The sequence below is a fragment of the Musca vetustissima genome, unplaced genomic scaffold (assembly GCF_032173495.1).
Source record: "Musca vetustissima isolate MV318-11 ecotype Yass unplaced genomic scaffold, APGP_CSIRO_Mvet_v1 utg4377, whole genome shotgun sequence".
Lineage (NCBI taxonomy): Eukaryota > Metazoa > Arthropoda > Insecta > Diptera > Muscidae > Musca > Musca vetustissima.
The window spans coordinates 202870-224518 of NW_026883600.1; the positions used below are offsets into that span (position 1 = coordinate 202870).

Here is a 21649-nt window from a genome sequence, read left to right on the forward strand (position 1 = left end):
GTTGTTGTTGTTGTAATAGTAAATCGTTGTTGTTGTTGTCAAATTCTAGATAAACTTCTTTTCACGCTGACATATCCTTCAACTTCTGTTGTTGTTGTCGGCGACTTTTACCCGTTCGATGATTATTGCCGATCTTTCTTCGCTTGCGTTTGGCATCCCGCTGGAAGGCCACATTGCCGGGATCATCAGCCAGTTGGGGATATTTGTAAATGCTATGGATATCGACACCAATCCAGCCATCCACATCACCGTGCGATACCAATTCTTCCTTCTCTTCTTCCGTCCAATCACCGCGACCCTGGAAACCAGCAGCTACAAGCTGCTTCTCCAATTCCCAGGCCCTTTCCACGGCACGTTTATGGGCATGTTTCAATATGCGATGTCTTTCTTGCTCGGGATCTACACCATATTTAATAATGACCACAGCATCGGGACCATGTAGCCTTAGTTCCTTGGCCGCCGAACCACCATGATCGGTGATTTCATGTGTAGAGATGTTAAACATACCACCCAGGCGTCTCAACTCCTCATTATCATCTCGTAACTTCAAAACATTATCCTTGACAAAGTAGAACACATCCTGATCATGGATACTAAAGTGTAGATCCAAGAAATGGGAATTATTGAAGACCGATGAGACAACATCCTGGACCACACTATTCGAGCCATCCACCACACTGACCAAGGCTCGGCCGCCAATACGCGAAAGCAATACACCTTCACCAAATACCGCACGACGATAGCTCACCCTGGGTAACAGGTTACGCATCTTGGGTTCCATTTTCAGCAAAGGCTTGGGTACAAAATCGAAATCACTGAACTTTTCATTGGTCTTCTCGACAATACATTCCAAACCACTGATGACACCAAAATCGGGCGCCAAGGTCGGCGACTTAATGGAAGCCTGAGGATTGTACTGAGCAGCCTTGGTATATTTGGTGCTCTGCATATTATTGAGGTCATAACCGAACAGCTGCAACCAGGATTCCAAATCAATCATGTAATTCTGAGATTTGCTGGGATTAATCGGGTCATTGTTGTGATAGCGATAGATGAACACATCAGTGGGATGAGACATTTCCGTGGCCAAAGTTTCCCACAAGGGAGTCATCCATTGACCCAAAATGGGGTCATATAAACGATTTTCGGTATACACCAACTTCGTGTGAGGATCCAACAGACCTCCATGGAAATCAATGGGTATAAAGAACTCCGGATTGGTATCCTTGATGATCCTGCCGAATGGTGTACGTTTCATTTCCTTAACAATCGACCCATTCATATCGAAATATGCCAAGGGCGAACCATTTTGATCGGTGGCCACATAATATCTCTGCTCTCCCGTCTCAACAGCCATTAACATATCACGATCATCATAGAAGAATCGCGTGGTCTTTTGCAATTTCGGGAAATGCATATGGGTCAGCAACATTGGACTCTTGGGATTGGCATAGTAATATTGGGTTACATTACCCTTGGAATCATGCCAGGCCACCAGGCGACTGCGATCATCATAGTAATACCAGGTTTGGAAACGTTCCCTTTCGAAAGCATGGATCAATTGACCGCGATTATTGTAGCGATACTTCTGCTCACCATGACGCACCACAAAACCTCTAGCATCATAGTTGTTGAACTCCACATCTCCCACCTGAATGACACGATCTCCGATGTCATATCCCAAATTGATTTTCTCTCCTTGATCCACCACTCCCACGGCATTACCATTTTCATCGTAGAGATATTTCCAATTGTTCGTACCCAAGACCTCAATGACATGGCCATCGGCATTGTAATTGATCTTATCGAAGGCTGTCGATCTGCCAAAGGTGGTCTTCTGTGACTTAATGCGGTTCCTCAGATCATAATCCAGCTCCAAACGGAAGACATCAATTTCACGGATATTCATCAGGACACTCTTGATCCGACCATGTTGATCATAATCAATGATGCTAAAGAACTTCTTGGAGGGATCTTGGATCACGGTGCGGTTAAAGGCATTGCGGGTAATCTTAAGATCTTGCACAACTTCGAGTTGACCCAAATTCTGACTATACTTATAACGTGTTGTTGGCAGTTCCTTGTCATCGATGGAGATCTCCACTCCTGTCAGACGGGCATTACCATCATAGGCATATTTGTAGTGGGCCGATGCCAAAGAGTTCTTCGAACCAAAACGTAGTTTCTCATCCTTTAAGATACCCGCATGGTATTTAAACTCTCGCCTCAGCTCAAAGCCTGGTTCTTGTACCTCCACAGATTTCACCAAACTTGTTGCCTCTTGGTAAGTGTAGTGGGTACTCGATAGGCCAGCCAAAATAGTTTCCAAACGTCCCGAATTGTCATGGACAAATGCCACCTTGCCGGAATGGTGTGGATGAATTTTCGCCAAAATCTGCCCCTCATCATTGTAGAGAATCTCGAAGGGATAACGATTGATGGGCGAGAAATATTGGTACTTGAAGAACCCAAGGGATGTCTGCAGCGAGAAGGCATGGATATGGCCGCGAGGTGTGGTCAAACTCTGCAAGGCTCCAGCATCATCGTACTGCAGCAGATAATCCGATTTCCTTGGTGTGGTAACCTTCAAAGGCAGAGATCCATACATATCCTTGAAGTTATAGAACATCGAAGAACCATCTCCGTATTTAATTTCATTCAGGCGGCCATTGCGATCAAAGGTATAGGCCTCTTGCAGGTTGCCCCATTTCCAGGTGACCAAACGGCCAAAGCGATCATATTCCAAATCAACATCGGCATAATCACCCGACTGAGGACGGAAGCTAACCGGTCGTGAGGTGCGATCATAGGTTACATTCAGCAAATCATGTTTATCATCGACGGAAACCAAAATCGATTGGGTATCGCGATCATATTCCAAAGTCAGGACATTATCGCCATTGACACGCAATTTGCGACCCACTTGAGTAACAGTTCTAGGACCCTTGTTCTGTTTACCCTGCTGCAGCCGTCTGACAAAGTAACGCCATTCAAAACGATTAGCCAAATCACCGGCAATTTCAGTTCTCTGCTTGGCCGGCACGGGGTAGCTCTCGCCAATAATTGGTGAAATTTCAGCCAAGATGGGATATGGCACCACTTCCATTTGCAGCAAATGACCCCAGGGAGTTAGACTTGTTGTCGAGCCATCCATCTCAACCATGGTCTTCGATTCGGCTTCACCATTCCTTACGACCACTGAGGATCCCTGGATCAACATGGAGATTTCCTTTTGGGCATTTTCGGAAACCTTAACCTGGGCACCCTTGACACTTAGATCGAAAGCCAAATCAATGACACGTCCTGTGGGTGTAACGGCGGAGGTGAGGCGACCAAATTCATCATAATTATAGACATAGGAACGTCCCGTCGAATCCAATTTCGTCTTCAGCAATCCGGTGGGACCATGATATTCAAATGTCACATTGTAATTATCTGGGGTGTTCAGTTCGTGTAACATTTTCATGCGGGTCATACGCAGACGGCATTTCTGGCCCTTGGTATTTTCAATGGAGTTCACTTGGGAGGTGTAGTCGCGCAGCAGGAATACCTTATTGCCGGCGGCATCGGTGACGGTGCTCAATTTACCATTTGAAGTGTTGACATTGTAGGTAAAAACATAGGTGGTTTCACCGGTGAGGATATTCTTCGTCAAGACGTGTTGTCCGAAACGATTGAAGATGTAGATTTCCTGCATATCCGGAGCATAGATTTCATATTCCCTGGAGGAGCTGGCCTCAGGAATGCTGGACATCACGGCACGAATGCGATAGTTCGCCTGGTCGGCAATGTGTACATGGCCATCTGGTGTAACCGCCAAGGCAGCAATGGTATTAAACTTAGCACTGGTAGCCAAGTAATGATCCGCTTCGAAACAATCACAACCACGCTCAAGGCAATTGCACTTCGATTCGACGCCAGCAAAAGGAGCAATGCGTCCATTCGTACCAATCACACGTACCCGATTGATACGCTGCGAATCACTTTCCGCAACATAAAGTTCTCCCAAGGGACCAAAGGCAATCGACTGAGGCATCACTAGAGTGGCATGGGTGGCCAAATCGGAATCGTAAAGGAAGGAAGAGGTGGCACAATGCAATGGACGACCGGAAATTACTCTCACACGACCATCTGGAGTCATACGTAAAATCATATGATCATCGATAATGTGCAGGGTATTATCCAAGGGGCTGACAGCCAATTCGGTGGGCCATCTCAAATGCATTTCTTCCAGCTTCAAAGTACCCTCACAGGGTATGGGTTTCCAGTGTGATTTGTGCATGTGATTACCAATCAGGGTACTGACAATACCATCACGATCAACCATACGGATATTGGTACCATCGGCGAAGTATAGGACATTATCGCTCGATATGGCAATACCTTTGGGATAGGCCAATTTGGCATCCTTGGCTAGGGCACCATCACCACAATGAGCCTCATCACCAGGTAGGCAACGTTCTCCGGAACCCACAATTGGTTCCCAGTTCTTTTCAGGCTGCGAATAATCATTGGTGTCACGAACTCGTATAATTTGATGTGATTCCGGATCGGAAATGTAAAGGGTACCATCCAAAGGACTCAAGGCCATGTGATAACGATAGCTGACACGGGTGGCATTTAGCTTCACAACAGTCCTCACCGTGCCATCGGTCATGATGCGTCGTATATAATTGAAATCTCCAACATAGAGACTACCATCGGGCGAAGCAGCCAAGGCCACGGGAGCCAAAAGACGTTGTCGTGCTGCCAAACCATCACAATCCATACATTCTAAGGGCCTTTGATGGCCATCACCCATGGTGGTAAGGATCACGCGTGGCTTATTCTTCAAATATATATTCGAACCATCACCCTTTTGCAGGATACCCTCATGGAAGTTATAACGATGATGGATATCCAAATTCCAGCCTCCGACCTCGGATATGGACATGTCATGACCCGACAATTTGGTGGTTTGGATATCCCAAATGATATCCTTGCAATCGGTGTACTGATAGCCAACCTTAACCACGGCCGTTGTTACACCATAAACCCTTTGACGATAGATGTTGAGGCGATTCCAGGCATAGGTAAATTTAATACCAGGATCAGCTTCGAACACACGATCGAAGAGAATGCCTTCAATGGTGATACGCAAATGAATGAGATGCAGGGTGGGTGGAATTGTTTCGGGTGTCAATTGCAGTTTGATGGTAGACAAGTAGCCAGCGGCCCTTGAGGAGTGATAGACTAGATTCAACCCGGTACCAGGTATTTGCAGGGACTCTTGGATGACCTGAGATTCAGCGAGGATTGCACTGCGATCTGGGCAAGCACCTTGGAAGCCATGTTTCCATGAAGCCAACACGACGGGTTTCATGAGATCATAATCATGTGAAAAACAGGTGTGGGTCGTCACGGGCATACTCTTCTCTTCTGACATTGACATGACGACGGTATCAATGATAATCACCTCATTCCAGGGTACTTGGACAATCCTTGACTGGGGACGGAAGGGTGAACGGCCAAATTGTAGTGTAACAGCGCCACCGCCATTTACCATCAAATCAAACCAGCCATCTTCACGGGTCAAAGTGAAACCTTCCAGCAAGGTGGTGGTGGAGACGCGTACACCCACCAAACCCATGCCCAGGGAGGTGACAACACGGCCGCGTATCACCGCAGAACGGCTAAATTGAGGGAAGGAAAAAGAGATTACAGATTAGTTTGTTATGCTAAAGAATTTGGGGAGATTTTGGAAATCTAAAAACTGAAGTATTTTAAAAAAATGGAACTTAAAAATAAAAATTAAAAACTTTTAAAAATTTCACACACACAAGAACTTAAAAGAACATTTTCAGAACACTTAAGGTTTTGTTTTTTTACATAAACATATATTTTGAATTAATTTTTTTTGCGGTATATGGTAACCCAATAAATTCCAACCTAGTAGTAAACATAAAGGATGTACTTGACTGGCTTGGCCAGGTTGCTTGGCGGTTATGGAAACAAATTAGAATGAGGAAGAATGTGAAATTTTCAAAATCTACTTGAAAGAAAGAAGAACCAAACTAAAAGACGGAGAATAACTACAAAAAAGGCAGAGATTGCATTCCTTAAATGGTGACGTATAAGTAGTGTCAGTACTCATACGCCCTGGAATGTAAATACGCCTTTTTTCAGAAATGTAACAACGAAAGGAAAAGAAAATTACGAAAGAAAATAAAATTTGAAAAGCAAATGAAATACCAAACAACCAGTTTTAGTAGTAGTTCTTAATCTGAAGAAGTCCATCTTACCTTGCATTGAAATAATTCCAAAAAATGCTGTTAGTTTTTGTTTTTACAGAGAGATGTGAGGTTAGTTTTTTTTTCAATTGCGAACGGGGTTAGATGATTTTTGTTTGTTTTTTTTTTTAAGCCAAATGGGAAGTTAGTTCGTTTTTTTTATTTTTTAGATGTGAGCAAAGGCGCGCGCGTTTTTTTAAAGTTTGGGGGAAAAAGTTAGGAAGAGAAAAAAGAGCAAAGAAAAAAATTTGTTTGTTGACATTAGCAAAATGTTTTTGTTATAAATAATAACCCCATGACCATAAAGAAAGTAACCAAAAAAACGAGAAACTAAAAAAACTAAAAGAAAACTTAAAAATGATTCCTAAAAAAATAAATAGGCCTCAACTGATTTGTATGGTTTTTTTTTTGTTACATAAAACAAAGGACATATTTTTTTAAACATATATTGGTATAGGGGAATAGTTTTTTAATGGGGATATTTGGGGATTATTTTCATAGACAGGGTCACAAAACTTAAAAAATAACATTAAAAAATTGTTAATTAATTAATTTGTATTTGTTTATAAATATAGTTAATAAAATATTATAGCTAAAAACTAAGTGATTAACTTGTTTAGAAGATCGAAGAAGAGAAATCTCCACTTTAAATCTAATATATTTTTTGGAACAAATGGCAACAGCTGTTTTCCCTTTAAAAGGGGTAAAATTAAATAAAAAGAAAACAATCCAACATTTCCTAGGTTTCGATACAAAATTACAGATATATTTTTTTTAATAGTTTAAGAGGATATCAAATTGAAAAAAATATATTTTTTGTACTACATAACCTTAAAATTATAATGTAAGGCAGCTGTTAGCGGACTTAAAACACATGTCTAAAGTAAAATAATCTAAAATGTTTTTAACATGGATTTAAATTTATAATTGGGTCATTATACGAATAAATGAAATCATGACCTCTCAACGTAATAGCTTTTCTTATTAAAAACATTCAAAATTTATTTAAAAATACTTTCAATATCCTAATTTAATTATAACATCTAAAGGCCTAACACAATGAAACACATTTCTTTCCTCTAGAACCCTAACATCAGAGACAACACTTTTCTATACTACAGAAACCTAATGTGATAATGTCATACAGGGTTCACATGGCTTAATATGTTATTCAACTACATAAATCTTTAAAAAAGCATCTTAAATGTTTAATATTGTATTTTTTTGAATATTTTATTTAAAAATTTCGAATTTTTTTTAAATACTCTCAATATTTAAATTAATTTTTTTTCTTCTAGAATCATATCATAATTAAGCACATTCCTTTACTCTAGAACCCTAAAATTACAGTAATCACTTTTCTATACTACAGAACCCTAATGTGATAATGTCATACAGGGTTCACATGGTCCTGTATGCGTGTATAGTCTTTCAACTACACAATTTTTTAACAAATCACATGATATGGTAAAGACATATTTTAAATTAAGTTTCTAGGGATATAAAAACTGTACAGGGTTGCCAAGAGTTCCTTAATTCTCTTCACATTTCTTCTAAACAAGTTTTTTAATATATTATTTAATTTTATTATTAATTTTTTTGGAACCAAAAAAGTTAGACCCAATTTTATTTTAAAACTAAAGAAAGCTATTTTCTAAAAACTCTAAATTTCAAAACTTACCTTTCATTGAATGTCTCCAATTTGGCATAATTCTGAAGGCTACTTTCATCGATCAAGAATTTCATGCGTTCAAAGAAGGAGGCGGTAATTGCAGGAGGTTGTTTGCGTAACAATACATCAATGGGTTTGGGGGCGGAGACACACAACTGGGATGTTTTGCAGACATGGCTGGCACAACATTCAGGATCTTCACAGTCGACTAGGCCATCTAGTAGGGATAAAACATAACACACAATAAAGTAAAATAATAATTTGAAGATAGAAATTGTATACTTACCCTTATCATTATCCTTGCTATCACCACAATTCAATTCCAGGGCAATGCCACAATCGGCACCATCCCAGCCTTCATAACACCTACATTCCCATTGACCTTCACCGCTGACACGACATTGGCCATGACCGCTACAAGAATTCGGACATCCTTCAATGGTACAATGTTTACCATTCCAACCCGTGACACATAGGCAGGTTCCATTTTTACATTGGCCATGTTCATTGCAACGGGCATCACACAGCTTTGTGTTACAATATTCACCACCCCAGCCTTCATCACAGGTGCAAGCATCGCCTACACAACGTCCATGTTGACCACAATCTAAATCGCATAACTCTTTAGAACAGTCATCACCACTCCATTTGGGTTCACAGGTACAGGTTTGCGAATCGAGATCAAAGCTACCATGACCCGAACAATCGGGCAGACATTGTAAAGCATCTTGATCCATTGTGGCACAATCGGGTCCTTTCCAACCTTTTTTGCAAATGCAGGTGCCATCGGCGCAAAAACCATGACCCGAACAGGTGGGATGGGGGCAATCCACTAAAAGGGAAGAGGAGGAAAATTGATGGAAATTAGTAAAAATTTTTGCTGGTAAAATGAAATAAAAAGAAAAAATCGTGTGGACCCTAAAAAAAATATTTGTGTAAAATGAAATTAAAAATCGTATTAAACCTAAACTATATTTGGTAAAATGAAATAAAAAGAAAAAATCGTACCTAACCTAAAAATATTTGGTAAAATGAAATAAAAAATCGTTCCTAACCTAAAAAATATTTCTGTAAAGTGAAATAAAGAGAAAAAATCGTATCTAACCTAAAAAAATATTTCTGTAAAGTGAAATAAAAATATCTTCTCTACGCAATTACATTAGACCCCCAACACGATAAGTCACATTTCGTTACTTTAGAACCCTATAATCATTGAAGTAATTTTCCTTTACTATGGAACCCTAACATGATAACTTAAAACAGGCTTCACAAGGCTTAATATTGCCTGTCAATGAAATTTGTTGAACAAATGAAATAAAAATGATAGCATTTGGCTGCTGTGGAGGTTTTGTACAGTCCTAACCTAAAAAATTAGATAAAATGAAATAAAAAGAAAAAAAATCGTAACTTAAAGCATGAAATCTTAAGGCCGCATTGTTTAATAAAGGGTTCAATTTCGCACCTATGAACATTTTGAGTAGTTTGTACAGTACTTTTCATTAAAATCAACTAGACTTAGACCCCAAAAAAATATGATTCGGAGGATTATTTGTCGAAAAGTAAAATGAAATAAAAAGAAATAATCTCGAAATCTCTTTCAAAACAAAAATTCCAAAACCTAACCTAAAAAACAAAACTAAAAATTTCCAAACTAAAATCTAATTGTGCTCCATTTTTTTCTTGCTGTAGTTTACCTTCTTCACAGAATTTTCCTTTATAACCACGCATACACTGACATTTGCCACTGACACAGTGGCCATGACCATTACAATCGGCCACCTCACATTCGTCGTGGCGCAGCGAACATTCTTTACCCTTCCAGCCGGGATTACAAATACATTCACCATTAATATATTCACCATGCTGTGAACATAGCACGGGACAAACACTTTCACTACAATCATCACCACCAAAGCCGGGATTACACTGACAATGACCCAATAGGCATTGACCATTTCCGGAACACCCGTTGGGACAATTTTGTGTCATATCTTCGGCAATTGTGGCATAGAAAGTGATCTCTTGAACATCACCATCATCGTTGTACAAGGAGACAAACCAGTGGCCGGGTTCCATATAACGGGTTACTTCACGTGTTATCGATTGCTGTTGATATCGATGATAGTGATTTATTGTCCGTGTGTGATCAATCATATGTCCGAGAGAGCGTGTGTGTGATAGATGTTGTTAAGCATTGGTGTTGAAATGAGAATGTTTTGAGTGTGTATGTGTGTGTGATGAAAGGGTAGCATGAAAATACACAAAAAAGAGACAAAAAACACATTAGGTTAATAAAAGCCACAGGGGTTTTAGTATTAAATACACCACATAAAAAAATCAAAATATTTCCGCAAGACCCAAGGAAAATGATCCCATAAACCTTAGATTTTAAAAAATGAAAAAAAAAATATTTTTTCTACTTACATGTGCCGCCCTCGTGGACCTTGTACTGGCACTAAATCCACTTAGCACCTCTTTGAAATGATATTGTGTATGTGTGGGCAGGGCATTACGCCGTCCATAGACACCAATTGAGGCTCCTCGAGGTATGGTATAATCAAATTTAACATAAGCCGGTTCCGATTGATAGAATTGCATATTCCAATAGCTATAGGGTTGTATTTCCTTGGTCAACTTCTGACCCAATGATATTTGACCGAATGTTGTGCCATCCGGTGGGAAGCTACGAGCTGGGAATGTGCGAGCACCTTTTTGGAGGTGGATTTTTAGTTTGCGACACACACAGAAACATTACATAAAAATGAGAGGAATGTATTTGTTGTGGGTTAGTTATTTTTTATTAATAGTTTGTTTTGTATGTATATTTATTTATAATAATATTTTAAAATTAAATGAGTTTTGTTTTTTAGAGTGTGTGTATGTGGAAAATAATTTTGTACAGTAGTTTTCTTGATGACAGTTTGTTTGGGCGCCAAAAATTGTTTTGCTTGGAGTTTGTTGTTATTTTTTTATGATTATTTGATATTGTTGTTCTTATTATTGTTAAGATTAGTTGATTTTAGTTGATTTGTTATTAATTTGTTAAAATTGTTAATGTTTTAATAAAAAAATACTTGAAAATGGTAAGCTACTTTACGTTGCTCACTAACCCATGCTTCAAATATGGAGGAAAGATAAATGAAAATGCAATTGGCTGTCTACTAAGGTGGAAGTGAGAGTAATAAAGTAAGAAGACTGCAATTTCTTCTACTTCTTTCTCTTTAAAACCTCGAACGTACGTCTATTACTAGTTTCTACGTTACATCAAGTACTATTTGGCCTTATTTACATAACGTTGGCCACTAATCCATGTTTTTATATGTGAAATTTAATTGACTATATACTTCATTGTCTGCTAAGAGATATGTGAGATGAAGAATATAAGAAATCTGCAATTTGACCTTCCTCTTCTTCTTTAAAGTCTCTAATTTCCGTCAATTACTACTTTTTACGTTACCTCAAGCACTAACTGTCTTTAGTATGATACACTTTTAGTGCATATCGTATCGTAGACGTAAAGTATTCACAACAAATGATAAATGGAGGTTTTTAAACTGTTTTTGACAGAAATGAAGTTTTTCTTCTTGTCAATGTAATATCTAAAGTTTACACTGCATATAAATTTAATTTAAACCCCGTTTATTATTGAAATAATTTCTATATGAAAAATGCCATTAAAATAATGTCGGGTTTCTTCCATTAGGTTTGTGTCTGATACCTTGTTTACATTAGGCAATGACAGGAACATAATCACGAAAACCCTAATCGCATTATAATCTAGAGGCCTACACATTTCTTTACTCTAGATCCCTAAGAGCACAGACAACTTTTTCTATACTATAGAAACCTAAAGTAATAATTTTATGCAGGGTTCACATCCAAATCGACATGATTTCTAATTCGTTGTATAAAATCCTACCAGTTTAGACTAGACTAACATCGTCTGAAACATATATACACTATAGAACCCTAAAGTAATACTTTCATAAAGGGTTCACACGACCTTTTAATTAGAAAAAAATAAAAATCTAAATCAAATTGTCCTTTAGAGCCCTAATATCACAAAAAAAACATTTTTGATACTATAGAACCCTAAAGTAATAATTTAATATAGGATTCACATGACTTAATATTCCTTTCACCAAAACAGTCTTTAAAAAATCACTTTATATAAGAGCGTTTAGACTATGCCTTCTAAATCGATTTCTAAATCAAGATAATAAATCCCATCTGGTTAGATTAATATTGAAATGATATAAAGCTGTCAGTCAGCTGTCATTTGTTTACCTGTACATACAGGATTAGAAGATGTGCAGGGTTGCGAAGAGTTCTTTATTTCTATCAAATTCTTTGACAATGCCTTTTTCTACATCTATGTGCTAAATTATATCAGTTTAAACGGTATTAAAATTATATAATGTAGACAGTCAGCTGTTTTTTGTTTACATATACATAAAATTATACCGGGTTGTCAAAAAATTACTGCGTTGCCAAATGTTACCTATTTCTCTCAAATTTTTTGAAAAAAATTTTGAATTGAAATTCTGGCTATTTAGACTAGTATTAAATTTATCTATAGTTGACAGTCAGCTCTGTTATTTGTTTACGTATACATACTGTATAAGAAAATGTACAGGATTGCGAAGAGTTACTAATTTCTCTCAAATTCCTTGGCTTTGCCTTCTAAATCAACTTGGTTTCTAAACCTAGGTACTAAACTCTAACCGTTGGAAGTAGTATTGAAATGATTTAAAGTTGATAGTCAGCTGTTTACGTATACATATATGAAAAAAAATGTACAGTAATGGCAAGAGTTCCTTATTTATCTCAAGTTTCTTGAAAACAAATTTTGAAATATAATCCTAGACTAGACTAGTATTAAAATGATATAAAGTTGACAATCAGCTATTTTCTGTTTACGTATACATACGGCATAAAAACATATACAGGGTGTCCAAGAGTTCTTGATTTCTGTCACTTTTAATATAAAGTTGACAGTCAGCTGTTATTTGTATATCTATAAATACAGAATAAAACATGTGCAGGGTTGCAAAGAGTTCCTAATTTTTGTGACTTTTCTTGAAAACTAATTCTATAATATATTTCAAAATCTGATTAAAATTATGCCTAGTTTCAGAATAATGTCTAATACGTTGTTTACATTTGGTAAAAAAATGAAGATGCGAATTTGGAAATTTTTTGTAATCTATATTTTGATGGTAATTATTGGAAAAAGTTTTCATGAAATTTGTGCCAATACTTTTGCTTGAAAATGAAGTGCAATTAAATGAAATAAAAATATACAAATGAAATAAATGAAATGTAAATGATTTAAATAAATATTTGCGAATAAAATATAATTATAAAATAAATATAAAAATAAAATTAACCTATAACTGTACATATTGGATTGATTAGTTATTAAGCATAAAGTTAGTCCGGTTAGAAGAAAGTTAAAAAATAAAAATAAAATTAAAAAAAGCCACAATCACCTTCAAGTATAAGTATAGGCATAACATCGGGACATGCAAACTTTTCACCATTCGACACCAAATTATTATTTGTTGGATTAGTAGGAGAAATAGTAGTGGTAGTAGAAGCAGGAATAACAGTGCTAACATCCAGCTCTGGCATATTTGTGCTGGTATTAATATCATCATTTATATTATCATTGCTAATGGTAGGTTTAGATGTAATGCTAGGTAATGTAGTGGCAGTTGTATTGAAATCATCAAGTGTCATGTTATTTTTAACGCCTTCATTTTGTGTCACTTCAATGTCATTTGGAATGTCATTGTCAAAGTCATTATTGTCTGTGGGAGTTTCATGATCAGCTGATTGAGTGTCAGCGGCAGCTGTGGCAAAAGTGTCATCATCAGCTGTTGCAAAAGAGAAATCAGCTGTTGATAAAGATGAAGAAGAATCGGTTGTTGTCTCGGCAAATAAACCACAGGCACATGGACATTCGGGTATGGGTGGTGGTGGTTCGGGTATGCAATAGGGACTATTTACAAATGGAGTTTCATCAATTTCTTTAATAAATTTGGTAGCACTTTCCAATTTTTGCTCTTGGTCATTATTAATGGGGTTTATATTGTCAATATTTGATAATTTATTTTGTGGTTCAAGTTTGATTTTAACTTCTTCATTTCTAGTAGGTCGCATGGCCTCCAAATGCTCATCCGGCAATTGTTCGTGAGTCAAAACCTGTTTGACATGCTGCACTTGGCCATTTTCCTGAAAAGCGGGTATATCCACATGCAATGTATACATATTACCCGAACCATCATTTGTCCCTATGGTTAAGTTGACCACAATACGTTTATCCGATGCAGGATGGGGTAAAATTTCAGTTTTATATGGTTTCAATGTCTCGAGCCTGGGTGGAGCTGAGGTAGCAGGTGCTGGCGGATCTTTAACTATGGGTTTCATTAGACCCCTTTGCATCATCCATTCCTCTTGCCGGCTAATAACCTCATTCCAATGTTTACTATATGATGGCTTGAGTTTTTTAGATTTTTGTTGAAGTTCCAGAGTTTTATTTAAATCGATGGTCTTATATAACTCATCTTCGGAGGAATGGGTTTGTTCGAGTTTAATAATATCAATATCATCAAGTTGATGGGCATATTTAATTTCCTTGGGGAAACCATGATGTGGATTTGGGGGTATCATGCCGTCATTGAGCATTAGATTGTCCAGTGGATTTGTGTAATCGTCTGCTTCTTCTTTGCCACTTAACTTGGCAGCATCTTTTGTTGAGATGTCTAATTTTTCTTCGACAGCTTTTTCTTCTTCTTTGTCATTTTGTTGCTGCCTGTCTGCCGAGTTTATCATCAAATCTTCTGCTTTTATTGATAGCATTGCCGCTGTTGTTGTTCCTAAATAAATGTCACCACTGCTGTCAAACAAATGATGGCTATTAAATGTCATTGAATCACCATTATCCGCTGGCTTGGCATCATTGCCGCCATCGCCATCAGCATCCACATCCCCCTCATGGTGGTGGTATTCATTTCTATCAAAACGATTGATTTGAAAATTATTACCATCTTTATCATTTTTGTTATTCTTGTTGTTGACAAGATTATAAGTGTCACCATCATCATCGGCATCATGATTTTCAGATTGAGTAGTAGATTTCCTCTCTTCATCATCATTATTCACTTGTTCATCATCGATAATAGACCCATCAATTATGTTATCGATATTGTGCTTATGATTTATGTTGTTATGTTTATTGTGGTCACCCTGTGATATTTTAAGCAACTCTTCTTCTTCATCATAATTGTAATTTTCGAAAATGGTAAAAGGTTTGGAAGTGGTAGAAGAAGAACTGAAATTATCCTCATCCAATAAAGGGATTAATAAATCCTCTTCTTTATTGAGGAGTTCATGGGTTTCACGATTTTCATTAATATCAACTTTGTCATCTTCTTCTTCTTGCTCTTTGTTTACTGATGACAAACTTGTCGTTTCCATGTCATCCTGTTGTTGCGGACGGTTAGACAAAGTTGTATCCTCACTGACATAATTACTTTTCAATATTACCAGAGGATTATTTTCTTTGTTAGTTTCCAAATTATCATCATCATCAGCATTATTTTCTACTTCTTCTTCGTTATCAATTTCTTTATCCTCTGGATTTAATGATGATGTTGTTGTCTTTTCCTCATTGTCATAATTTTCTGTTGAACTTTCATTAATAGTTTTTAAATCTTGAATATTTGTATTGCCATAGTATTCATCGAACTCATCTTCATCGGAGTTGTCCGCAACAGGCTGGTTGTTGGTTGGTTCGAAACTTTGTGCCACTACTAAACTTCGACGTTGTCGTCGATGATTTTCTTTTGCATTCTGTTCGTTGTTGGGAGATGCTTGATGATTTTCTATTTCATAGACATAATGTTCACTGTTCTCCATAAATTTCGAATTATCATCATCGTATTTGTGTTCTATTATCCATTGATCTATTATTTTGTGTGTGTTTCGATAATATATTTGGAATTTAGTTTATGTTCGGATATTAATTTTTTAAACTTAGACTAAATAATCGGAACTAAAACTAAGTGATTTTTTAAAATATGTTTCTGAATTCAACCAATCTTTTGATGATTTCCATGAGATCCTTTAAATTTTGCTGTAGGGTATGTTCAGCAATATTACTCTAAATACTCTCAGGAGTAATTTCTTCACACATCTTAACTCTCTAAGAGCTAACTAAGGTGGTACTTTTTCCCAAAAAAAACGTCTTATAAACATTCTAGCCAAATATTGCAATGAATCTTTTCAATTTCCCTGAGATTCGCGAATTTTAGCTGTGGGGTATGTTCAGCAATATTACTGTAAATACTCTGAGGAGTAATTTCTTCACACATCTTAACCCTCTAAGACCTTACCAAATGGGACTTTTTGTACTTTTTTCAAAACGATGCAATCATTTTAGCTGTGAGGTATGTTCAGTAATATTACTCTAAATACTATGAGGGATATTTCTCTATAACATATTAACCCTCTAAGACCACACTAAAAGGTACTTTTTGGCACTTTTCTCAATAAAAGTCTTGTAACCATTATAATCGATTGTGCTACTGAATTTTCTTAAGATTTCCCTGAGATCCGTTCAATTTAGCTGTGAAGTATGTTCAGTAATATTACTCTGAACACTATGAGGAGTATTTCCTTCAAACAACTTAACCCTCTAAGACCTCATTACAGAGGACTTTTTGGTACTTTTTCCAACAAATGTCTTATAACCATTAAATCCGAATATATCATTAAATTTTCTTATGATTTCTATGAGATCTATGCATTTTAGGCATGGGGTATGTTCAGTAATATTACTCACAATAGTCCGAGGATAAAATTTGTGGAACACATAAACCCTCTAACGTACCTCGGTAGGGGTCTTTTTGGTACATTTGTAAAAACTAGTTTACAAAACAAAAAAAACTGTTTTGTGAAAAAATATCGAGATTTGCCGGAAATATTTTCATTTTAGCTATGGGGTATGTTCAGTAATATTTCTCAAAATAGTCTAAGGATTAAATTTGTAGAACAAATAAATCCTCTATGGTACATGGGTAGGGGTATGTTTTGTACATTAAAAAAATTGGCTATTATAACCGGATAAATCTTTGCCTTCATTTCTGTAAATGTTTCGGAATTAGGTTAATTATTGCCCCAGAACTTCATTTTAGGCCGATGATACCAATAGAAAAAATATTCTACATAAAATTCTATGATCGGTCTCTGAAGAAAAGAAATCGGTAGCAATAATATTTATACTAGAAATATCGGTGGCAACTTGGTGATGTAAATCCGCCATCTTCTAGTTTAATTTTGATGATTATTTTCAAATTGTGCTATTTTTTCGAACAAGACTTTACTTTAGAGAGACGATATAAATGAAGAAAATATTCTCCACAAAATTTGACTAGAGGTCCTTGAATAAACGAAATCTGTAGCTTCAGTGTATATCAAAATAATGTTGTCCAACATATGGGGACATTTTTATAACCATTATTATTTATTATGTATTTTATGTTACAAATTTGTTGGCTATATTTTCTAGATATATATTCCACATATTGATTTCTTGTCCTCGTAGACCCATAATAAAATATTGTTTCGAATATATCTTTCCTTGCTAACACCCCCCTAAGCTTAACGGAAATCCGTCATTTAACTACCCCCATTAAAAATCCAAATGTAATAACCAACTGTTAAAATATTTTCTGTACAAACTGTGCCCACGCATTTGTGTACTAGTGGTGGTGGTTGTCTTAGTGTTGGTTAGAAACCTCATTTTATTTTGTTATTGTGTGTGTAAATGTCATTTCATTTATTTCCCTCACACTAACACACACAGACTGACAGACATAACGCGCGCGCCGCTTCAAGACGTTTTAGGTTTCACACTTTTAATTATGCCCAAGTAGAAGAAGAAATGTGTTTATAATTTAATTACAATTTGTACAAAACTAAATGATGCTAACAGATGACGTAGGATAATGTCTTTGGTTGACTGTGTGTGTTTTTTTTCTTCTCCTTCGGCTTCTTTGTGTTGTTGTTGTATATGTATAAATCCCCCCTCAAAGACGGACTATGAAACGCAATGAAATACGAAACAGTGTTAATTTTGCTGTTACTGAGGGTATTTAAAAAGAATTTATGCGGAATTTGATTTTTTTTTTGAGAAGTGGCGGAGAGAGGGGAAAGATTTTTATTTAATGAGACGGCAGGAGAGATTTGTAAGATGCGGAGGAAAATTAAATACCACATTTAACTACTGATGAAAATAAAAAGACGTTTAAGGTACTTCTTCATAAATACAACATTAATACAAAATTCCGTTTTTGTATAGCCACTTTCTAGGTTACGTATTGTACCTACAGATTTTCTATGTTCGGTGACTTATAGTGAAATTTTATGAGGAAAATGTTTTTCTTTGCGATCACTCCACTAAAATGAAGTTTTGGGGGAAATTTTACCTCCTAATTGAAAATGTTCAGAATTAACCTCAAAGTTAAATATATCCTATATATATCCCCATATATATTGATATGTTATAGGTTATAAATTATAAATACCCAAAACTTTTGTTTGGTGACCTATAGTAGAATTTGGTGAGGAATATTTTTCCCATTAGAGATTTACTTCTATCATGATTCGTTATGCCTTAAATTGCCCCATTAGAAAAACATGTCAAAATTAAACGTCTTGTTTGTATATCTCCATTTGAAGGGACATTTTCTAGGTTATATATTATATATAGAGAATTCTTGTCTTTGAGGACCTATGATAAAATTCGATACGGAATATTTTTTCCATTGTCAACCTACCCCTAAAATGACAATTTGAATTATAAATCGCATCCAATTGGAAAAACCTCATAAATAAACCCTATTTTATTCATTATTATATATCCCCGATTTCTAGTAACATTTTCTATGATATATATTATAGCTACAGATTTCTTGTGTTCAATGACCTATACTAGAATTTTATGAGGAAGATATTTTTCATTAGCATATATCCTCTATCATGATGGGTTATGTCTGAAATTGCGTTATTTTGAAAAAGGGCCAAAATAAAGTTTATTTTTTCTATACCTCAGTTTGTATGGATATTTTCTAGGATATATATTATATATCCGGGATTCTGATGTGGGGTGACCTATAGTGAAATTTGATAGGGAAGATTTTTTTCCATTAGTAATATTCCGCTAAAATGAACTCTAAGTGGTTAAATTGGCTTTAGTTGGGGAAAAGTGCAATAAATATATAAATATTTCTATGTCCCACTTTGCATTGCTATTTTCTAGGTTATGTAGTCAATCTCCAGATTTCTTGTGTTCTGTAATCCATAGTGAAATTTGATGAGGAAGACATTTGCCATTGGTAGCATTCCTCTAAAAGGGTTTCGAGTGGGTCAAATTTGGTCTAGATGAGGAAAAATGCTACAGAAATAGAAATATTTCTGTATCTAAAGTTTCATCGCTATTTTCTAGGTTATATAATCAATCTACCGATTTCTTGTGCTCGGTGACCCCTATTGGAATACTCTAAGGAAGATTTTTTCCATTGGTAACATCTCGCTAAAGAAACTTTTAGCTGGTCAAATTGGCTCCAGTTGGGAAAAAGAGCAACAAAAATATAAATATTTCTATATCTCACTTTTCATCGATATTTTCTAGGTTATGTAGTCGATCTCCAGATTTCTTGCGGTTGTAGACCCATATTGAAATTTGATAAGGAAGATTTTTTCCATTAGTACTATTTCGCTAAAATGAAGTACAGGGGCTCAAATTTACATTTATTAAGGGAAAATACAATAAAATACAATTATTTTTATAACCTATTTTATATTCCTATTTTCTAGGTTATATATAACCTTTTTTGCTTTGCTTTTTTCTAGGTTATGTATTCAATCTACAGTTAATTTATGGTTGCAGAAAAGTACAATAAAATAGAAATATCTTCATAACCTATTTTCCATTGCTATTTTCTAGGTTATATGCCAGTTTATAGTGAAATATTCGGTAAGGAACATTTTTTCCATTGGTAATATTCCCCTAAAATGAAGTACAGGGGCTCAAATTTGCATTTATTAAGGGAAAGTACAATAAAATACAAATATTTTCATAACCTATTTTCCATTGCTATTTTCTAGGTTATATACTACACCCACCGATTTCTTGTGTTCGTTGACCCATAGTGGAATTCGATAAGGAAGATTTTTTCCATCAACACAATTTCCCTAAAATGAAGAATACTGGCTGAAAATGTCCCTTATTCAAAAACATTACAAAATTCTAATTAGAATTGCATTCATCTTAAAAAGGGGCTTCACACTTCAAGATTTATTATCAAACAGTGCTACCTATTAAAAAAAACTCCCTTTTAATTTATTTTTCTCAATTTATTTGCAATTAGAATCTTCAAACGCTAACACTAAGTCCAGAATACGATTAGAGAATGTTTTTGACAGTTTTCATAGTTTCGTTCACGGCTTCTGCGCTTCTCTCTGGGTTTTCTTGCAAATTAAGCGAAAATTTCCACTTAATATTTTATGAATCTGTTGACACTTGGTTGGTTGGATGGTTAGCTGGCGGATTGCTTGAAAACTTTCTACCATGGAAACTTACTTCATTATTTGTTCCTTATTAATTTTCTTGTTGTAGCTGCTCCTCACGCCAAATGAGAGTGATTTTCTTTTTGTTTGTCTTTAGCCCTAGAGTTGAGGATACAGCCCAATGAGAGAGTTTTTTTTGAGTAAAACGAATGACATTTTTATTTTCAGTTATTTATTTTTAAAACCTCACCCCTCTCCTCACGATTTACTTCCATGGAAATCTTGGGCTGAAAATCTTCTCCTCCTCGACCAACAACAATATCAATTTACTGGGTCTCTAAGAAAATAACCCCAAAGAAAATTGCGCGAAGAAGCTAAAAGTTGTTAGTATCTTTGGTAATGCCACTAACCCCCCTTCCCACCCCTCTTCACACACTTCAAGTCCGGGACTTCAAAATGAATTTTTCATTTAGCCCTTCGTTGTTGAAGAAATGCGTACGAAACAAAAAATTGTTTTTCCTTCAAACTTCGAACTACTGGCTGTTTTTCGCTGCGCCTTGGCTTTGTTGTTTTTGTTATTTTCCAGTTTCTTATTATTTTATTTTTCCTTAGCTTTGCTTTCTTTGTGTAAAACTCATTTAAAAATAATTAAAACTTGTGAATAATTACCTCCATTATTGGCATTTGCCAATGGTGATGACAGCGATGTAGACGATGATGATGGCGAGGATAGCGATGTGGCTGCCTGTGATCCAATGGCCACGGATGAGGCTGACGTTGACTGGAACGCCGAGGAGGAGGCTGCCGCCGCCGATGATGAGGAGGACGCCGCAAACGATGATGGTAGGGAAGAGGTGGCCGTTGTGGTGGGTTGTCCGGTTTTTGAGCGTAACAGGGAGTTGTGTAATTTCGATAGATCTGTGTTGGTGCTTTTGGCTGCCGTAACTTCGCTGGCCTCATTGCCGACTAGAACTGTACAGGGGGCAGAGGGAGACCAGTGGAGAACACCAAAACCTAGCAACAAAAAACAAGAAACAAATAATTAATCTTCCTCCAAGTTTTTTTAATTTGATTTCCCAAAATTTCCTTTTCCCCAAATATTTTTTTTTTGTGAAAATTCCTCTTTTTGCCC

General features: G+C 36.2%; 1 protein-coding gene across 1 annotated transcript in view; it reads right to left on the reverse strand.

Moving 5' to 3' along the window:
- Positions 1–21649, reverse strand: part of LOC133330514 (teneurin-m) — a 275178-nt gene continuing 253529 nt past the window's right edge. Inside the window, exons 4-9 of the mRNA XM_061538951.1 lie at positions 21187–21531; positions 10366–10649; positions 9636–10047; positions 8228–8773; positions 7951–8158; positions 1–5672 (exon numbers count right to left, since the gene is read on the reverse strand). Coding sequence (XP_061394935.1) covers positions 62–5672; positions 7951–8158; positions 8228–8773; positions 9636–10047; positions 10366–10649; positions 21187–21531 — 7406 coding nt within the window. The 3' untranslated portion in view covers positions 1–61. The remainder of the gene's footprint in view (positions 5673–7950; positions 8159–8227; positions 8774–9635; positions 10048–10365; positions 10650–21186; positions 21532–21649) is intronic.